The 21,336-nt window shown below is 42.5% G+C and overlaps 4 protein-coding genes across 4 annotated transcripts; 2 read left to right on the top strand and 2 right to left on the bottom strand.

Moving 5' to 3' along the window:
- Positions 1-12,589: 12,589 nt before the first annotated feature.
- On the top strand, positions 12,590-12,969 carry LOC117146985. The gene is made up of 2 exons (XM_033313653.1): positions 12,590-12,671; positions 12,738-12,969. The coding sequence occupies exons 1-2, from the start codon at positions 12,624-12,626 to the stop codon at positions 12,870-12,872; spliced, it is 183 nt and encodes a 60-aa protein (XP_033169544.1). The 5' UTR covers positions 12,590-12,623; the 3' UTR covers positions 12,873-12,969.
- Positions 12,970-13,530: 561 nt separating this feature from the next.
- On the top strand, positions 13,531-14,343 carry LOC117146987 (probable helicase DDB_G0274399). Its single transcript, XM_033313655.1, has one exon. It carries the CDS (start codon positions 13,546-13,548, stop codon positions 13,756-13,758), a length of 213 nt encoding a protein of 70 aa, XP_033169546.1. The 5' UTR covers positions 13,531-13,545; the 3' UTR covers positions 13,759-14,343.
- A 2,352-nt stretch (positions 14,344-16,695) lies between these two features.
- On the bottom strand, positions 16,696-19,622 carry LOC117146968 (sodium-coupled monocarboxylate transporter 1). The gene is made up of 5 exons (XM_033313636.1): positions 19,384-19,622; positions 18,412-18,571; positions 18,288-18,353; positions 17,134-18,224; positions 16,696-17,063 (listed from the first exon to the last, which is right to left on the bottom strand). Exons 1-5 carry the CDS (start codon positions 19,620-19,622, stop codon positions 16,814-16,816), a joined length of 1,806 nt encoding a protein of 601 aa, XP_033169527.1. The 3' UTR covers positions 16,696-16,813.
- Positions 19,623-20,755: 1,133 nt separating this feature from the next.
- Positions 20,756-21,043, bottom strand: LOC117146984. Its single transcript, XM_033313652.1, has 2 exons — positions 20,878-21,043; positions 20,756-20,818 (listed from the first exon to the last, which is right to left on the bottom strand). Exons 1-2 carry the CDS (start codon positions 21,041-21,043, stop codon positions 20,769-20,771), a joined length of 216 nt encoding a protein of 71 aa, XP_033169543.1. The 3' UTR covers positions 20,756-20,768.
- Positions 21,044-21,336: the final 293 nt, after the last annotated feature.

The following is a 21,336-nucleotide window of genomic DNA, read 5'->3' as shown; positions in this document are numbered from 1 at the left end:
AACGTTGAAAATTACTTTGACATAAGTTAATTAATCTTTGGCGCGCAAAGTTCGTGTTTGAAATATTGCATAGTCGTCGCTCTGCAGAGGCAACCAAAACAAAAGGACTATGCCGATGATAACCAAACGAAGGAGCAACCGAATACCCATTCCGTTCACAAAATTCAGAGGGAACTGGCAGATGGCAGGTCGACTGTCTGAATGAAATATTTGTCAATGAGTATTGCTAATTTACAAGTTTGATTTGTTCGGCGTGCACGAACAGCCACTTCCTTTTCCGCAGGACTTCTCCTCCTTGACATTCGCTCACCGTTTTCGCTTCGTTTCAATTCCGGTTTTTGGGCTTTGAGAAATTGCCCGGGCATTCTTCTGGCCAGCCGTACATAAATAAAATCCATCGTCCGGCCCTGAAGATGCAGGAAAAGGTTTTCCGGACAATCCGACTTAGGTGTTTTCCTTTCGGTCCGGAAAATTCCGCCGTTCGACTTGTCGGGCAAATGAGGAAATTCCAAATGGATTCCGCCTGTGATTGAGTGATTTAGGCGCTTGTTAGTTTTGGATTTTAGTTGGCTTTTATTTGGGAAAAGTCTGCCAGGACAAATAAATGCGTGCATGTTAATATATCGCAAACGGGCAGTTGTGTACTTACAATACATTATTGTTTTTGTCAGTTTAGACCATGCATTTTGTATTTTAACTAACATACCATATATATCGCAAAAAAAAATGTTTAAAACTGCACATACAATTTACTGAATATAGTCGATGCCCCCCACAATGCTTTGTTCACATCCTTGGAGTCGGCAAGGTCAATGAGCCTTGCCATATGTGTAAGCCTTGTAAAATCCTTGTCCCATCCTTAGCCGCCACTTTCAATGGATCACCAATGTCCTTTTCCTTTTCCCTTCATTTCGCCTCGGCTGCCCCTCAGGCAATCCCATTTGTGCCATCTCCGATGTCCAAGTGTCCTTGGCAGTCATTTCTCATACAATTGCCACTGTCATTTGGTAGCAACTTGTAATGGACTTTAATCAATTAATTTGAAAACGCTTTTCATTTGGCAATCGGGGGAAGAATATATCGGGGGGGCAGGGTGATTTGGAGAGACAATGGCAAAAGTAAAGTGTCTGGCCTGGTGGCTGGCCACTTTCTTCTGCAAAAAAGGACGGAAATACATGGCAAGCCGATGCCAAAAATGTGGATGGGCAAGAAAAAGAATAAATAAACAACAAACCGAACCGGGCGTTTGGAAACCGGTGGTGTTCAGGGCCAAAATAAAACGGGTGGTACGAGTTCGGTGTGGCGGGGAGTACCCAAAAGGACTCCGAGGCAGGACAACAAACGCACTTAAAACACAATGATGCTCATTGTGTCTGACAGGCAGACGAACGGACCCATGCAGGAGCTCCCTCTTTGCTCTTCGCTCTATAGCCAAAGCTATGGCTATTGCTATATAGCTGATGCTGATGCTGATCCACCTAAGAAGACGACAACGACGATGTGGCGTCGTCTGGTTTGTAGCTCCTGCTTCGGCCAAGCACTTAAAGAAATGCAAAATATCAATATATCATAGATATTCATTTAAAAATAAAACTAAACCGCATAGCATTTGATTAATTCTGATAACTGACTGCAATTGTACCTTTTTATATTTTGATGTTATCAAATTTTACTGTTAGTCAAAAATTTTTCAAATTTTTCAGTGTGATATGAAAGAACGTTGGGGTCTGAGTAGGTGATTCTTGCTCCTCCCTGCCGCCATTCGAGCACTTTGATTACGCATTGGCTTTGTCCCGGCTCAGACTTTCCCGGAGACTCTTTCCTTTTGGATTTTCCGCCTTTTCCATGGCATTCCGTTCCTATTCCGTTGTCATTTTGGCACTTCAGTTTGATTTCATTGCGTTCCGTATTTCTCTGGGCTTTTTTTTTTTTTTTGTTTTGGTGCGAGCTAGAGTTTGAGTTTTGGGATTTAAGGTTTGCCTTTTTGTGTCGCCGGCTGTTTTGTCGCCTGGTCATTGTCCTGCCCTTTGTTGTCCTGCTTTTGGTCACGCACTTTTCCGAAGTCAAGTGGAGGCGGAAAATGGCCAACAAGGGAACTTGGAAAATGCAATGGAGAGAGGCCACTTGAGCGGCTCATTTTGTACTTCATTGAAGACAAATTAGTGTCGATGAAGAAGGAAAACTGGTTAGGTTGTAGGAGTACTATAGGCTTTTTAAAGATCTAAAGTTCAGAAGAAAAAGCTGCATTTATTGTTAATGTATTTAAATTAATTAAGTAATTTGAATAGTCGCAGTCCAGATTCTACATTTGTCGACTCGAATTTTGTTTATCCCTCCATCTCTTTTTGGCTCTTTTCCGTTTCCGTGGCTCTTGACATTTACTCCTTCTTCGGATAAACCCCCCTACTCATTTTGGCCGTGTCAACCAATTTTCAGTCACAATGACACTGAAAAGCGACATCGGCAGTGGACTTCTGCAAATGGCACGAAATCAACGTCAGTGAGTGGTGGGAGAATCTGGTAGAGAGCTTGGGGAAGAATTGCAGAGAGGAGAAACCAAACGAAAGGCAGCTGAAAAAGAATTAAATCAAGAACTCATTAAGGCGCCGGATGCAATCACACTTTGCGCCATTCAGCGCGCCACTCTATCTCCACTATATCCCCCCATCTCCCTCTTTCCAACCGCTATATGCCCCTCTCTTTCACCTCCTGGTGTACAGGTTATACCCCTCTCTTTCACACATACAGAGATTCAGAGTTGTCGCCGTTCGCCGTCTCCGTTTGCCGCAAAAGTGCGCACAATTATTCATTAACTTTGCACCGGAAAAGCAGAGAAATTAAAAACTGCCAACGCCAGGATAAATAGGGACAAAGTGCAGAAATTAAAAATATGAGAAATACTACGGCAGACAGGGACGGCAACAGCGGGTTAATGGAGTGAGTGAGCGGGAGAGCGAGACACACACTGCGAGTTGGGCTTGCAAAAAAAATGAGTTGGTTAAGTAAGAAGTCCGCCGAAAGGGGGTATGGTCGCTGGCATAGGGGGTGAGTGGGCCGAGCAGGTCACAACTAATAAAACAAAAGTCAAAAGTCCTTAAGCGCAATGAAGAAGCTAAAAATGCAACGCGGCAGCGTCAGCTTAAACTACAAAAAAATATATGAGAAAGGAAATGAGGGGCTGGGGGCTGAAGGATGCATTGCACTGAACAAAAATGTTAATTTATATGTGCTTATTATAGATGTAAAAAAGAAGTAATGAAGAAATTAATTATGAAATGTGTAACGAAAAGAAACATATGTTAATGCTAAGGTCGTAGTTCTTTTCTCGATCGAAAAAGACAATTTAGCAAAGATATTTCTGCGGTGCATTGATGGGGTGGCTGTTTTAGCCGGCTGGCGGAAAAGGGTTAAGGCTGATGAGCCTGACTTGCGCTCCCCGCCCTCACATTCCACCCATTCCGCCCACATTTCTCCAGTAGCCAGTAATGAGGCGACCAACGCTGCGGGCAACCATAAAAATCTCAGGACCCGAAACCACCCAACCTCGTTCCTGCTTTTTTTTTCTCCAGAAATCCCCACTTTTGGTGGCCATTTGGCTGCCGTGAAGCATTTGGCGCAGTGGCGCCTGAAAGCATGCAGCACTTATTGTTTTATTCGCTGCTAGGAGGTCGGTATGGGGTTAAGGGTTGGGCGTTTAGGCGCTTTAGGGGGTGTAGGGGACTTCTGGAGACTGCTGGCCCAGCATATCCGCTCCACGTCACTTGTGATAATTGCGTGCAACCGGTCGCGCCTTGTGATTGTGACATCGCCTACCTCCCACTTATTCCAGCCCACTCGCCCGTTCGCGGTTCTAAGAAACTCAAAAAATCTGGCCACGCCCCCTGCCTCCCTTGCAGCCGCCTTTTAGCCCACACATTTGAAGCCCCTTTGTGCATATCAGGCAACCGGATCAGGCAGTAGAAAAAGCCAACGTCACACAGAGAACAAAAAAATATAAGTAAAACAAAGTGAAAACAAAAAATATAAAAAAAAACAGGAAAACGAAAAAAAAAATGTGCGGCAAATAGGAAAAATGTAGAAATTTTTGTGAGGCTGGGGGAAAAAGAGATGGAAAGCAAATGCGAAATAAAAATTCATAATTACGTTTACGCCGGTAATTAAAAATTATTGTAATACACACGCAATGCCCAGCAGTTGGTGGACACTTTGGTCTGGCCACGCCCACTGCCCCGCCGCCCCCTTCGGCGAGTCCAACTCATTCGAAAAAAAGCACCGCCGCCTGTCATGTGAACGGAATGGTTCGCTGAACAAATCAGGGCCACTCTCGCAGTTGCAGAAAATCCAGGCAGGAAGCTGGAAAACGACGCTGCAAAAACTACTGAGAAAAATATGGGAGTTTGAGGGAAAAACTACGACAAAAATTTCAGAAGGGTGAGGACGAGAAAGCGTCTGCTTGATGACGATGGCGGTAATTACAAGATAAGAACTATTTAAGTGGTTGGCCAACGAAATTCGGAGGAAATAAAAAGGCCTAAACGTTGTCAAGGGGTAAAAATAAATACTCAAGTATATTACTCTTTTTTTTTCGGTGAAAAAGTTTTTATTAGTTTTATTGCCTTATCAAAATCCATTAATCAACACCATCATTAACAGTATTACTCCTTCTATCATATCCTTTGATTTCGCTCAATAAATAAAAATAAAAAACTCTGGTTAAACAAAATAATTAAATCATATATTTAATTGATGGCGCGCAAGCGATTGCACAATATGTCGAATGTCGAATGCCCATTTGAGCAGCATCAAAGTGAAACCTCAAAAGGCGCCACCCACCTCCGAGAACCCCCTACCAATACGCCCCTTTTGATACCCTGCAGCGGCACTTAAATTACGCACACATCGTTAAACGCGCGTTTGCAAATTGAACAATATTTGAAAAATTACACGAAAAAAAATGGAAATCGATGGGTGGGGTGGAAAAATGCCAGGGCCATGAAGTGCAAAGCAAAAAAAAAAAAATTGCAAAAATTGTTGTATTCCTGCTTCCTTTTATTTTTATTAATGTTGCGCCAGCCGCCGATGGCAAAAAGCCGCGCACAGCTCGTTAGCAACTTAAGTCGAGCTGTTTGACGACGCCGATATGGAGCTGAATCTAAAGTTATATACGAGTATTTCGAGCAATGCTGAAAATCGCGGGGTGTTGTGGGGTGTGGCGGTCCGTCGTGGGTGAGTCGTCAAACAAAAGGCAAACGTCAATGCGCCGCCGAATTGGCAACATATTTGCGAACAGCCGCGAGTCGAAAGCGCGAAACGCCCCCTCTCATAATCAGTTACCCCTCCTATTTCCTTTTTTTTTTGCTACTCAAAAGCCTGTGGCATATGCGAAAAAATAAAGAGAGAGCTCAGCGAGCTAAGCAGAGTGCTCTGATTTTGAAAAGCAATCGAAGTGACGACACCCTGGGAAAGAAGATTCTGGGGCCAGAGTCCCACAAAACCGCTTCATTTTTGTTTATTATACATAGTATGTGTTGCAACCTGAATTAACCTAAAAACAGTAGTCTCATTATCAATACAAGTTTACGAATACCGTTCATGCCGCAATGCCTAACAACAAAGCATACCCTGAAACATCCTTAAAGGGTACATCCTTGCTAGTCTGGAAAAAAATGAAAATAAGGCGAACGAAAGCCGCGACATTGACGACGGCACGCCAAAGCCAAGGCTAAAGCAGCAGCTACCCGCAGCACCACCGACCATCCACTTGCCCCATCCGTCCCCCTACCCCTTCCCCCTGCGCCCTTTGCCCTTGCCAACGAAATGCGGATAGCGGGACGCTCTGCGTGTTTGATTACCACGCGCGGTTACACGCAAAACAACGCAATTTTCGGCATGCATGCCGCCGCAGCACCGCCCAAGCAACCACCCACCGCCAACCCCAACGCACTGCCAAGACAAGGTCGCGGGGTCGGGGGTGGTGGATTGGGCACCGTTCGATCCGGGGGTCGCGCTCGCTTACAAGAAAAATCGCACAAAATCCCACTTGACAGGCGTAGTTAGCGGGCATCATGCAAATATCAGTCATGATGCCAACAACTGGCGAGGGTTGACACAAAGATTGCTGTTCAGCAAGGACAAAGATAAACTTTAAATAATACATATAAAAATTAAAGAAACAACTTTATTATAAATACTGAGGCAATGAGCAGTTTTCCAATTGCATATCTATGTGCCAATCAATTATTGCATGCATCGTATTAAATATATCAAGAATTATATTCTAAAAATATTTAAAACATAATCAACAGTAATTTTCGAAGAAACCCTCGGCACCATTTGAAACTGCTTGTGATATATTGAACATCGGCGACCGAGGAACAAGGACCCAAAAGGACAGGCGACGGGCGACTTTCGCCCCCATGGCCCGACTGCGGTTAATGGCTTATTTAAAATTGCGGCGCTGGGCGCTGCTATTTTGAAAAATTGGCAAACCGCTGGCGAAATTGATACGCGGCAATCAGTGCGCGCAAAGTGGGCGGGGGGAGTGGCACCGCGGCTTTAAATCATAATCAGTAAAATGGAAAAAATATAAATAATGAAAATGACGCCAGAGACGAGCCAACGAGCAGCCAAATTGAAAGTAGAGCTCAGAGGGTTGCCAAAATTGTGAGTAGAAAGTACAGACGGCAGGGGCGAAAAAACGAAAAATTTGCATAACCAAAAAATGGGGGGGACGGGATTTTCGAGTTGTTTTGAATCAACAGGATGAACGTACTGGCAAAAAATAAAACTCAAATGAAATTAATCTAATAAGGCAACTTTGTAGCGCGGTGAGGGCAACTTTGTTGCCTTGGCGGCTTTCTGTTGCTTTTTTTGTTGGGCCAAGTCAATTTTACAAACCATTGATGCAGAAGATCAAACTTCCGCACAAATGTTGTTAATGAAATATTAATGCGAAAAGGATATGCAATTGACAATTGTCTCTGCCCACTTCGTTCTTCCCCTCGATTTTTCCCATCCGCATTTCCCAACTCCCCAGCTTTTCCTGTACTTAGTCTCCAGCTTAAAACACAAAGCCGCTCATTTGCATAGGGCTCTTGTGGGTGGGCAGTTAGCTGCCTCTAAATTAAATTACAATTCCAAAACTCCCGCAGATAATGTGAAAAAATCACAGCCATTAATCATGACATCCTCCTGTAAAACTGCAGCCTCAATTGACATTTTCCATTTGCCGGCTGAGGAAACGTCTTATGCAAATTATGTCGACCTCCCCATTGGGCTGCAGTTAAAAGCATTGATAAATCATAACCACAAAACGCTGAGGAGCAGATTTGTTCTTCAAGCGAATTCAAGCTAATTTACTGTTTTGTTTTTTAGAAAGTGGTTACGCAAGAGGTTAGCTACAATGTCTGGTGGTCTCTTCGCTGGCGTTTTAAAACAACCTTTAATGATAGCATAAGTAGCTTCAATTTTTATGAAGCATATTTCTTTTTTTACAGTGTGCTCTTCAAATATCTCATTCAAAGGACTTTCAAGTAGAGAGCATTATGCAAAGTGCTCGGCAAGTGAGAATGCTTTGTGGTAACCGGACAAGAGCTTTAAATAATCCCTTTTCCACCATCCTATATACATATATAGCATATATGTATATGTACCTCGAAACAGAGCAGAAATTTTCTATCACTCGATCGCAAAACAGCTTCGTGATTTTCCCGAAACAACCGGCTGAAAACTAGAAACCACACACTCATGCGGCGGAAAATCGGGGAATGGGATCGATTGCGTGTGTGAGCTAAGCAAACTGTCAATATTTGATGTATGTTAACACCCAGGAGCAGGAAAACAAGGAGCAGGATTCGGGAGGCAGGGGCCATGTGTCAACATGGATGGATAGATGGATGGATGGATGGTTGCTTGGTTGGTTGGATGAATTTTGGCATATTTTTGCATGTGCACCATTTGGCAGCTGAATGCCAAAATGCCAGCCACAAACATGCGCGCCAGTGGAGCCGCAAAATTGAAGGGGGCCAAATAAGGACTCCTCTCGATTCCGCAGCATCCCGAATCCTGCCAGACGTCTGTCATGTTGTCTGGCTGCCGCAGGAGGCCACATTTCACTGCTATTCAATATGTCAAAATCGTGTCGATAACGTTCAAACAAGCCAAAGTTAGTCGGAGGTAGAGGGTTAAAGGGTATTGGCCATAGGGTTAACAGGCAGAATGTGGCAGGCTGACGATGCCGCCATTTGTGGCTGCAAAATGCGGTTGTCGCCTGCCAAAAAGGAAGCCAGCAGCCAGGACATTTGGTCCGATCCAAGGACACTGGCGCAGGGTGTGTGAAAATTAGCAGGCTTCAATTTGCATTCCCCAAATATTCATGCAGCCGATCTGCCATCAACGCTATTAATTTAATAAACTTTTTAGTTTGCCATGTACATTGAACTGTTCAACCACACAAGTCGTGCTCCGATTGATTAGTTGCCCAGCTAAATAGCACTAAAATACACTTCCCTCTTTAAAGGGGTTCATTCTTTAAAAGCGAGACACCATAATGGCACAGTCATCGTTTACGTTGCAGCCAAGAGGGGGAGACTTAATTAATCAATTTCAAATCAATTACCACAAATTTGTTACCAATATGCAAAGACATGAATCACGGGTATCCCAGACTTCCGGCAAGATAAGGACACATCTCTCAGACGCAGGCTAATGGGTTAAGAGTGGAGGTGGCTGTTGGGAGAGAAGGACTGCTGGTTTGGGCATAAACAAATCTTAGCTGTCAAAAGTGCTCAAAGCCATTGTGCTAATCTCAGAGTTTTGGGTTCTGGGCAGACAGAGAGGACATGGCCAAAAGCAATTGCAACAATGCGATTGCAATTGCAATTGCAGCAGTGGAGAAACAACGACAACTCTAACGGCATTCAATAAATCACTAAACACTTGAATGACGCTGCCAATGCAACTTGCAACACATTGCACACAGGCAGAAGCAGCAACAGCAATAGCAACACCAGCATCAGCACCAACACCAAATGCATAGCAGCAACACTGAGGGGGTTAAACGGAAACGGATGCCAGGATCCAAAAGGCAAGGCAGGCCTCATAATTCAAAATTGAAATTGCAACAATCAATTGCAACAACATGCAACAAATCGTTTGTAGCCTGGTAGCCTAATCACTGCACGTCCATTCAGGGGGACATTGGGGCAACGAGGGGCTAGGCCGCCCACCCTTTGGCTGACATATAAATCTCAGTTGGAGTCGCAGTTGGCAAAGACGATGGCCAGAAATGGCAGAGAAAGTGCGGAAGGACATGTGCCACTGGTGGGTTAAGGCGAACGGGGGTTAAGCGGACAGCGGGTGGCAAAGTTCAATTGTTCGAGTCTGCAGGTCCTCTGCTGGTTTGGAACTTCGAGCCTTGCAGAAGATGATGATGAAGGAGCTTCGCTTGGCTTAATTCTGTTCGGTTTGCTGATATCTCAAAGATGCCCTACACCCTGTACGAAAAAAGTGTCAAATTAATGACAACCCATAGGTTGACTTAGGTTTATGCAAAGTCTGAGGTACCATAACCTAACCAATTCAAATTGCTCAATTTATAGGTTGACATTTTTGGCAATTTACATTTTAGAAGCGAATAGTCACTTTGTTAGGCAGAAGTAAAATAAACTGAAATGTGACAACCGAAGATGTCCTTTATTTTATTTAAATTATTTTTTACGCAACTAAAACACATATACCAATGCCCTCTACTTAGTCTCTTGTATGCAATTAGTACCGATTTACATGACAAAGTGCAAAGAAGTGCGGCATTTACCCAAAGGTATGAGAGCAGAATGAGTGTGTCGCAGGTGCTTTCCCAATCAGCCGTAGGGTATAATTAGTCCTGCTCTCGGCTGCTAATCTGTGATTTTCCAAATTGTTTCACAAGTGTCATAAATCAATGAAATACCAATAAGTCGTCGTCGTTGTCGTTGTCCTGCTGCTCTTCCTGCTGTTTTGCTCCCTCTGCTGCTACTGCCGTTGCTGCTGCCGTTTGCAATTGTTCGAAAATGCAAATTTTGCAAAAGGATATGCCCATGCATAAATGCTGGGCTGCCGGAGGGGGGTTCCAAGGGGCCAAAGAGGCTAAGAGGCTAAGGGGCTAACGGGCTAAGGGGGCACACGGAAGGACTCTCAGGTCCTCCGGCAACGACAGCAGCCAGAAGCCAGACACGAAGCAAACATATTTCATGCAGTCTCAATTGGAATTCTAAATCAATCAGATTGAGACGACGCCGCCGTCTCCACTCAGCTAACAGCTAACCAGTTCAGTTCTGTGCCGTTGGGCACTGTTGTTACACAGTGGCAAAATTTGGGTAACTTTCATATATTAAAATATATGCAATATTTCATTTGCTATATCCATTGATCAGAATAACTCTTCTTAATATTATATTGAGTATACTAATTAGTATTTTAATGAAGAATTCCCACATTTAAATTTTGAAACTTTTCATTTTGCAAAGTGTTCAAAATTCGTAGGACTCTGTGCATTAAGTAAGACACAAATCATAATCGTATGCGTGGTGGGAGCGGGGGAATTCCGGGCGAAGGAGTGGTTATATCTAGGTGCCAGCTGGGCAAGGATCTGTGGCCTCGGCCTCGTCCTCGTCCTCGTTTCCCGTCCTGTTAGGAAATGCAAAATTTCAAATATGAATTGAACTGATATATTAATGGCCACTTGAGTTGCACTCTCTTCAGATCCTGGGGACGTTTGTCAGCCAAAAGTAACTGCAGCTTCCTGGGGGAAATTTCGAAAATGCGGGAGGGATGAGGAGGCTGTTGCTGGTGGTATAACCTGCTCGGTGTTGGCATTTATAAATCAAAATTTTGGGCCAACAACCTGCAAACACACGCACACCGAAGGACATTCTGCATCCGTGTATCATTGTATCTGTGCTTGTGTAATTGCCAGGACCTGGACTGCATCCTGTTTTGGGGTGGGGGCTTGCGGATTGGGGATTGGGGTTTTGGGGTTCTGTTTTAGGGGGTGCCACAATTGCAGCAACTTATCTCTCGCCTGCCCATATAAATAATGACAAGCACGACGACAAATAATAACCAAACGCACACAGGACATGCCGCAGGACAATAGGCCTGGGAGAAAAATAGGGTCGAGGTAAGGACGACTACTGTCTGTGAGTGAGTGTGCATAATATGAAAATTTATGTGCGGAAAGGATTGAAAATAAATTTATGAATTATATTGGTTAGAAAATTGCATCTACTCAAGGATATCCTTAATGTCTCCAGGATATGCATGTGTTCAGCTAGGCTTGCTCATTGTTTTTGGGGCTATCTGTTACATTCAACAATGTCCTGATTCAATTTATTGTTTGTTTGATTTGCATTCTGACCGGAGACACTCGCCAGATTTGTGCCTGTATATCCCTCTATACTCGTATATATAAAGTCCTGCGTCCTTTGTGCCATTTGATTAGCGATAACAGCTGCAATTTGCGCCGAAAGTGCTTTTCGAATTATCATTGACAAAAATAAGAATCCTAAAAAGTAACACACGCACAGTCAGGCTTATCGTAAAAATCCAATAAAAGTGGGCCACAGAATTCGGTTTGGGGGCTTTTATGATTTTTTCCCCTGTTCCTGCTGACATTTGGTAGTTTATGACTGGATTTGGTTTCGATACAGAGAGAACAAAATAAAATAATTCAGTTAGAAGTTTTAACTTTCTGCGGATATAATAATAATAATCACATTAGTATCTGCTAGTTTTATATCTTTTGCATATTTTAAAGGAATTTTAGTGTTTTGATATAAAATCATTTGAGATTGTTACCTTGATATGGAGCAATGTTTTTTTTCAGTGTTGCAAATATGTCAAAGTTCAGTAGCCGTATTCGATGGGGGATTTTGAGTAAGGTAAAAGGAACTGGTCATAAAACTTTCCCGACACGTTTATGCCTATCTGGGTTGTGGATCTGAAATCTCAATGCCAATCCAAATATATCCACATTCTGTGGCAGTTCATCAAATGCTCGACGACAAGTCACGAGCGCTGCAATCTGGAGTGGCTTATGGCATTAGTTATTAGTCGGGGGTGGTTGGTATATCTGCTTATAAGGAAGATACATTTCATTAGTCAGACATCACAAGCGCTTTTTACTGAGACGTGTTTCACTAAGGGGCCATGTGAATAAAATGAATACGGTGTTGGTACTTTTGGTTAAAAAAAAACAGGCATGAAAACAATCACCAAGGGCAGGGCATAAATATTACATGTCTCTAGTTTCTGGAAGCTTTTAAAATCGTTCAATAAAATGCTATTCGCATTGGAATAAGCTATATAACCTCGACCTAGACCCAAAGAATTGAGTACATTTGAACTGCAACCGATACACAGTTGTATGATCGAAAACGAGAGAGCTCCAGTGCACATGATAATTGCAGACGAGTTGAAATAATGTTATTACAAAATCAACACCTCAATTAGATATTTAATGTGACATACCAATTACGTAAGCAATTACAGATGTACTCTTTATATATTTGTTTGAAATCGTATAAACAATTGGGGGCCCATAAAAGCGAGGTTTTCGAGGCCAATGTCAACCATTCCACATCAAAATGCGTTTCTGTCTACTGTTCTTTTTGGCCCTGAGCTGCTGTCTGCTGGTAACTTAAATGGCCGATAACATTACAGATTGTGGATATTCGAAATATTCGTGCCTTTTATTCTAGCAATTCTCCGTGGCTGGAGTGAATTTGGTGCGCGGACTGGAGGCTGCCGGTCATCATCGCAACTCCACCGGCTCACCACCACCGCGTGGTGCTCCTCCACCACCTCGGACCACCACCGCCAGCTCTTCGGGTTAAATGGATTGAACACAAAACATGAGAAAACTGGCAAAATTTCCATTGACGGACCATTTAAATGAAACCTACCATTATGTAATCCTTTAGCTTCAAAAAATATAGAAAAACGATTCCAGCAAAAAAAAAAATAGTTCCAGTGTTTTAAACCACAGTTTTAGTAAATATTCGTTTTGGTGTGTTTATTGACTTATTTCTTCGTAATTGGCAATATATCAATCTTATCTTGCTTAAAGATACTGAAATGAAAGCATTGAAATATAAAATTCTACATTTTGCACAATTTGCAATATTTATTATCCAAAATCTCTTCGCTTTTGTGAGACTTTCATTATTGATATCTAATGTCTATGGCCATTTAACCGGACTTCCCGCCGCGAAGTGATTAAAATCGGCATTAATTTGACAAAAGTTCAACGACAATAAATGACATTAAAGCTATCTGATGTTGGAGAGAAAATACGATATACATATATAGGCTGGGCCATACCACATCGCCCATGGTCAGAGGTGAGGCTGCAATTTGTGATCGTATTTGTTGATACAACATATCCAATTGTCCGTCGTCATTGTGGCCAATTGAATGGAGCTGCAAGAAAAGCGAACTATAAAAATGAATGGAACCGCCGTGGAACACGATCAGTTGTTTGGGGGACTTCTCAGACTGAGGATCACGATGAGGCAATCCATAAAGTACATATTCGCACTGTTGTTTGCCCTGGAGTGTTTGAGCCTTGGCGACACGGCTCCCATCGGTGAGCATCCGGATCATGCCGGATGTATACGGATAACGATCATCAAGCGACCTTTGGCCACCACCACCACGACAACAACAACAACTACAACCACAACAACCACCACAACCAGAGCCACAACCATGGCTGGTTAAAAAGGAATATACTACATTCAACACAAACAATGTGTAGAAATACACTTAGTCCTCTGGTCAACAACGGTTAAGAATATTTTCGAAATTTAATAATCTCTGGTTTATCAGGATATAACAGCATATAACCATTTCTGCGGTATTAAATCAAATTGTCTAATATCCAATTAGTTTCTTGAATACCGTACTTTTTTCGAAATTCTACCTTTATCGCATGGTAATCTTTAATTTAATCTGTTGAAAACGTTATAAGGCCCATTCCTTCCACTTTTCAAATGGAAAAGGCATCCGAAATCATTGCATACTTTGCGGCAGACACTCGAAATGCAATTTCAGCCACGCCCACTCCCCAAGGTGATGTAAAATGGGCTAAAAAGGCTGTGAAAGGCCACCGCACAATGCACAAACGAAGCTGCCGAATATAATTAAATATTTTATCGCATAAAAGTGCCAAAAATGAAACGACAACAAGAAAATAAGCAGCCGGCATGCGTTTTTCCATCTGGCTCCTCTGACCATTGTGCTTTGTGTACACTACAAAAAAAAAATGTTTTTTATGAATAATATTCCGTATATTGCAATTTCGAAACACAGCATTCAAATAAACTTAATTGGATAATCCCTAACAGCATCAAAAATAGTTTTAGCCTTAAGTGATTTATACTGATGGTAGTTGACATGGAAACTAGATTACAGTATGTCTAAAGTATTTTGATGGAACATTTTTTTTCAGTGCTTTTGGCTATGTGAGTGGTGCACAGGTAGAGACCACCCCTTCATTCCTCTGGACCTTCCCTTGTAACCCCTTTTGGAGCTCTTCTAATTCTGTAAGCTGACATTGTTTTGGCAGGGAAAAGATTGAGGGAAACTCGAAGGGGAAGGGGATTGCTGGAGGAACACATGTTCCCCGCAAACAATAAACCCGCAGCTCGGCGTCCTTCTTTTTCGACCACTGCATTTCTTGGGTCTCTTTTAGATGAAATCTTTTGGTCAACAACAACATCAGCGGGCCATTGTTCTCGCCTTCCATTTTGTAGTGGCTGCTTTTTTCGACAATTTCCATATGAATTTTAATTATAATTTTTCTATGCTCATTTTCATGAAAACAATCAAAAATGACTTTTGTGCCGCTTGCCCTCTCCTCCCACCAAAAAGAAACGAATGTTGGTTGTGGGGTTAAGGAGCTAGAGGTGGGCCCGTTGCAAATTGTCACTAGCATTTATATGGCCACCAGGCATCTGAAAATTAGGAAACGGAACTACATACGCGAAGGCTTTGTTTTTCCAAAATTATTGCATGGGAAAAAGTCCAATAGTTTATATACCCTATAATGTCTAATTATAGTTGAAAATTATAACATATACTAATATTAATAAATTATTGCTGACAGTCCTTAAGGCGAAAAACTGTTTGAGAAATTAAACTTAATATATATAATTTATTTATATATATAATATATAAAATATAATGGTTTATTTTAACACATTTTTGTACAAGTTAATGTTTAGAATCTTAACATATGGTTTGATTTCAAACGATATGACATTACTCACAACCAAAGGGTAATGAGTGGGAGATTGGGATGAGGAGCAAGCAAATTATATTTGAGCATAAAAAGTAACACAAAAGCAACACGGCGACATAAACAAGTTAACAGAGCGAGGAGTTGTTGGCTTTTGTAGTTGGCAGTTTGGCACGTTAGCGCTGCCAGCTTCCGTTTCCTGCCGTGGCCAAAAAACAATCCACCCATATGACAACTGTCGCTGTGCCCCCTTCGCCTGGCCCCTGACCCCTAACCCCTTAACCCCTTAGCCCCTAGCCCCATAACCCTTAACCCCTGTCACTGGCCATGCATACAGCATAGTTTTTGAATATGCCGCGAGGTGGCGCACCTGTGTCATCTACGCTTTTGTCCAGATTTGCCAAAAACAAAAAAAAAAACTAAAAACCCACACAGCCCGGAAACTGTCATTATGCATTCTGATGATATTTTCGCCGCCGTCTCTTCTTTGTGCAAAATTATTTTTGTAGTCGGCTAATTAAGAGACAAAAACCCATGGGAGTGTGTTGTACCTGTATATGGCAACATGGCATATGTCGTCTTCATCGATAAAAGTTTTGGAGCAAGTAAGTAGATGAAGGAGTTGCACAGACTGAGGCAAAAACTAATTTCGCAAACATTTGTCAGCTCATTAACAATTCAATTTGCTGCATAAACGACCTAAACATACAAATAAAGATGGGGGTTGTGTGACCCCAACGAAATAGTTGGGCCCACTCGGATGCAGACTGACCGACCACACATGAAAAGCAGTAAATATTCAATTAACGGCACAGGGTAAAACTAATGTGAAAACGGAACCCTTTGGGTTAGCCACACCCCTTGTTGGGCGCCCCACCCCCACCCACTTGACCTTGGCCAGACAGAGTTCACTGCCCAATCACTTGTGCCTGGCACTTGAAAGCGGAACGGAACCCTTACTTGAAACAGGGGTTCTCTAGTTTTGGTCATTTTAATAGACGCTCGCTCGTAGAGTATTAGGGTATACTAAATTCGTTGATAAGTACGTATATATACATTTAGAAGAAAGCGTTTTCAATCCTGAAAAATGTATATATTCTTGTTCAGATGGGTGCGTGGTGCAGGGTCTCCGCCGGGTGCAAGTTCTTCTTCAGCGAATAAAAAAGAGTATAGAAATCTTCGACTTTGTAAGCAGCAATTTCTTACCCGTACTTTTTTCTTGTTTGTGATTTTCCGTCTATTTGGGCAGCCGGCGTTTTGATTTGTCGGGTCAGGTTATATGTGCCTACACCCGCTCCTTTCTGCACTTGCCCATTTTTCGAAACCTGGGCTATAACTGCGGGCATTTTTCTAATTACAGAGAAAGCAGCACAGGAAACTGCTTTGAACCCATTTCGCACAGGACACAGGAGCCCAAATAATTATGAATTGTGTTTTATTTTAAATATTTGCTAAGCTACCGAAAGGAACTTTGCCAGGATGATGCCGGTCAGCCTTCTCCTTCTCCTTCCCCTTGAACCGCCATCCAAATCCCCTTCACGTTTTCGTCTCCTGTTTGTTGCTGGCCTTTTGACCAGGATCTGGTATCTTTGATCGGCGATGGCGACGTCGCTCTAACCAGCGTCTCACAAATGGTGTGAGCAGACGTGTGTCCACTCCATCCAAATCCGTCTCCCGGAGGAGGAGACTTGTGACCAGCGCCACTACAATCGTCACCAGGGCTCCAAAAAGCGTGAAATAGAGATACGATATGCGATACAGCTGGAAGGGAGCACTTGGACCGGAACTGCACAAAATAAAATAAAAGGGGTTTAAGAAAACGAAATTTAACGATTATATCTTAGATAAATGCTTACCTGATGGCACCATCTAGTGCCAGGCTGGCAAACTCCCGTGGTTCTCCTGCGAATGTATAATTGCAGCCCATCGTTGAATATGGTTTCCTCTTATAGACGAGATCGCCGGTGACCAGATCCCGCTGGGCACTTATGCACATCCAGGCCATAACAATAAGTGAACTGAATCCACCGAGCAAAGCTCCCTTTGAATTAACCCATGGCAACATAACTCCGGCGGTAAATATACCCAAGAGTGGTCCATTTGCCACCGACGAAAGAGTGATGGTCAGTTGCAGAACGGCACCTAATTTTTCCACGGCAAACACGAGAGCTACGAATATAATGCCAAATACAACGACCACACTGCGCATCACAAAAGCTGTTTGTCCCTCGGTCAGTGGACTCTTTCTAAAGGTCTTTACAAAATCTTCCAAAACGACTGCAGATAGAGAATTCAACCCTGTCGATAACGAAGACAATGCCGCACTGAAAACACCGGCTACAAATACTCCTGGTAGACCCGGATATGAGCCCAAAGTGTCCATTACCAGAAGTGGCAAAAGTTGATCGTTTCTCTGGGCCAATTTCGTTTCCAAAGGATCACATTGAGAATAGGTGGCATAGATCAAAAGACCTGTATAGCCGCAAATCATCAAAAAGGCCAAAACACCAGCGATAAAAGTCCATATTGCAATCCGTGCATCTCGAAGCGTGGGTAGCGATAAATATCTCTGGATCATATTTTGACTAATTGCATTTGACTTCAGCCAATGAGCTACACCGCCCAAAACCAGGGAATAAAAGGTATACCGCTCACTTAGATCCGCACTAAAATTGGGTACTTCCAATCGAGCTGTTTCTTGGGCTTTCTGCCACACAACTCCAGGTCCGCCGATATCCAGTGTTCCCTTGATCAAAACCAAAGCCATCGCACCGAACATGATCAGCGTTTGGATGACATCCGTCCAAACCACCGCCTTCAAACCTCCAATGCAAGTATAGAAAATGCAAACCACACACACAATGGGCGTCACTATATGGATGTTCACTCCAGTGGCCTGATTGAATGCTATAGCCGGTACATAAATGACAATTGGAAGCCAAAGTAGCTTGGAAGGAAAAAGAAAAGCAAATTATAAAAGAGAGTCTAGCTATAATTGAGATTAACTCACCGAAGCCACAATGAACATGACAGATCCGAAAAGCCTTAAACTTCTATTATATCGCTGTTCCAAATACTGAAATAAAATCCTCCATTTCAAATTGATTCGTAAGTCAAACAAGATATAAGCTTACCTTATAGGTGGATATCAAATTGAGTTCATGGAAAACAGGCAGGAAGAAATAGTACATGCAGAAGCCCATTAAAACCAGCGATCCCATAATATACATGTACTGAGCTCCATAAAGATAAACCTCTGTGGGTGTACCCAAAAGTGTAATTCCAGATATAAAGCTGAAAAATCAAATTTGATTTTAGTAAAGACATCAAAACTTAAGCCTAATTAAATGGAATTTCTTCCTGGGTAGAGTCGCCTTGACCTTCGACAAAGGCCTTACACCGATCATCCATCATCTGTAAGAGATCAAAGTGCGTTTTATACAATTCAATTAGCACCAATGTCGTCGTAATTCTCTGGTGTCCAAGTCATACATTCTTAGTTGCCACTTGGAGATCGGGTATTTGGGGTTCGGGGAAGTGGAAGTGGAAGTGGACTCTCGCAGTCGTAGTCGCCAATTGACCGTCGCCAATTTGAATGCCCTGCATATGCGGGTAGCTCGAATTGCCCGCGAACGTGGAAGCCAATTATTAATTATGAAACATTTTGATTTGGTGCGTTGATAGGAGCGAGCTGTACAAGTATGCTAAAAATAAGCCGACTATAACGGGTCGAAAACTGGAGCAAACTACGACCTACACTATGTCGGCTTTTTTTCCTGTATGGCTGTATGAATCTTCAGACAAGCTCTCTAGTTGAGGACCAACGGGGTTTTCCGCGGTACTTTGATTAATTCTATCTTATCTCTGGCACATTAAGCACTTAATAGTGAGAAGAGAATGGGGCTTTCCATCTCGACTTTATAATATACTTAGCAAGTGGCTATAGTGGAAAAAGCTGTTTTTAATTAAGTTGGCTTGTGTCAAGTTGTTTATAGTTTCCTTAAACGTTTCTATCAGATTTATTTTGGTATAATAGTTAGTGAAAACGAGTGTAGTAAAAGTGATCGCTTTAATGATTTATCGTAGAGTTCTAAGCTATTCCTCACCTGGATATCAGTGACATGGTGATGGGAAAGATCTTCATCTGCCTGCCTCCAACCAAATACGAGGCAGCACTACTCGCCGCCTCCTCTGAGCCATTGGCCTTTTGTTTCCTGGACTCTCGGCGCAGTTGCAGGCAGAAATATATGCCGATTACGGCACAGATGGCCAACATCAGGCAAAAGACCAAATAATCTAGCCATCCAAAGCTCTGCAGGCTGGCTCTCAGCTCCTCCACGTGCATTTTCCCGGCACTTCACTTGCTCACTCAAAAAAAAAAAGAGAAAAAAGGAGAAAAACTAAGAGAACCGCAGCGATCGCACCGCTCGGAGGCACGCATCAGAGGTGACTGGTGGGTTATGGTTCGGATTTCAGATCCCAGATTCCAGATCACAGTGAGATGGAAGTGCAATTGTGCTGTTGCCACACAGCGAAAACCACCACCACCACCGACTATTATTGTTTTATATTTTTATTAATGATATTATGACATACACACACTCAACTGACGGCGAGATCATCGTCACTTTTCGCGTGCCAGCTGCGACGGCGACTAAAACTTTGCCTGGATCTGGAGCAACAGCTGACTGGCCAGCTGATTCTTCCGTAGAAGCACCACCCCATGCCTCCATGCCACCATGTACAACCACCCACCTCAAAGACCCGCAAAGCCACCAGCCCAAACACCCACCCACCCAGTGGGCTAATTGAGTCAGTGGTTGCAGTATAGCAAATTGAGTCGCCAGCGGGGCACTTAAGCCAACGCGTTGTCTTTGCCTTGGAGAATGCACAGATCGAGGGACTTAGAAGTCAAATTGGTTACACTTAAAAATAACTTACATTATTCCCCATTAAAAAATATGCACAAATTACAACTAAAGCTGCAAACTATCAACACTTTTCGGTTGTTTTTTCGAAGATATTTTATAGATATTTTAAATCTCTTAAATAATTGATTGTAACTTCGCAAATAGACCTACTTTGAATATTTCCAAGTGTAGAAGGAATGGGGTGCGACTGTGTAAATTAACTTGATTAGATTTAGTCGGCAATTTGTGACCGCCCCTCCTGCGTCGCACTCCAATTTTCTATAAACGCGATCGGCACTTGGATTGCGGCCTCTCGGATTTGCTTATGTAAACTGCGGGTGTCAAACGAAGCAAAGACAATGAGATTTGGAACCATCAAGGGGAATTTCTTTTCGCCGGTGTACCTAAAAATACACAGGAAATAATACGATTTTGGAAGAAAAAATGAACGCATGTACGCTTAAGTTGTGCCTAATATTTTATTACCCAAAAGAAAAAAAAAATATTTTTGCTAAATATTAAAGTGCAGAACTACTAAATACGATTTAGTAAACCGAGCTGACTGATTTTTTGGCCAGAACTTAAGCATGAAGATCTTCAGGCCAAACATTATTAGCACCGGGTCTAAAGCCTGCAAATAAAATAAATACAATGAATAATTCATTTGATGATGTATGGATGTTAACATACCGGGAGTAGCTCCACTCATGGCCAGGATCGAACTGGTCAGCTCCTTGATGGAACGTTCCATTTCACCAAATTTGGCCAAATCATCGGCCGAGGGAGCCGCCAAGCAACTCTGGCCGATAAATAGGATACAAGTCAGGGCCAGAAAAATAACGATATTGTATTCCATTGCTTTGATGGTGAACGAAGAACTGTGCTATGGATGTTTCAGAACTTGGAACTTTTATAGACCCGCTCTAATAAAAAATAAAATAATACCAGTATCACGGTCGATTACAGAACAAAAAAAGCTTTGCTCGTTATGGCTCAATAAATGTCAAATGACCCATAACTAAACCCGATTTATATCTCACATTTAATTTTTTAAAAGCAAACGGTATTTAATGTATGCTATATAAAAATAGAAAATAATTACGCATAGAAAGCTAATATTTCGTATAATTTTCAAAAACCATTTTTCAA

Source organism: Drosophila mauritiana, chromosome X (genome assembly GCF_004382145.1).
Source record: "Drosophila mauritiana strain mau12 chromosome X, ASM438214v1, whole genome shotgun sequence".
Taxonomy (NCBI): domain Eukaryota; kingdom Metazoa; phylum Arthropoda; class Insecta; order Diptera; family Drosophilidae; genus Drosophila; species Drosophila mauritiana.
Note: the sequence above shows the minus strand (reverse complement) of the source record. Positions and strands in the feature narration are given on the sequence as shown.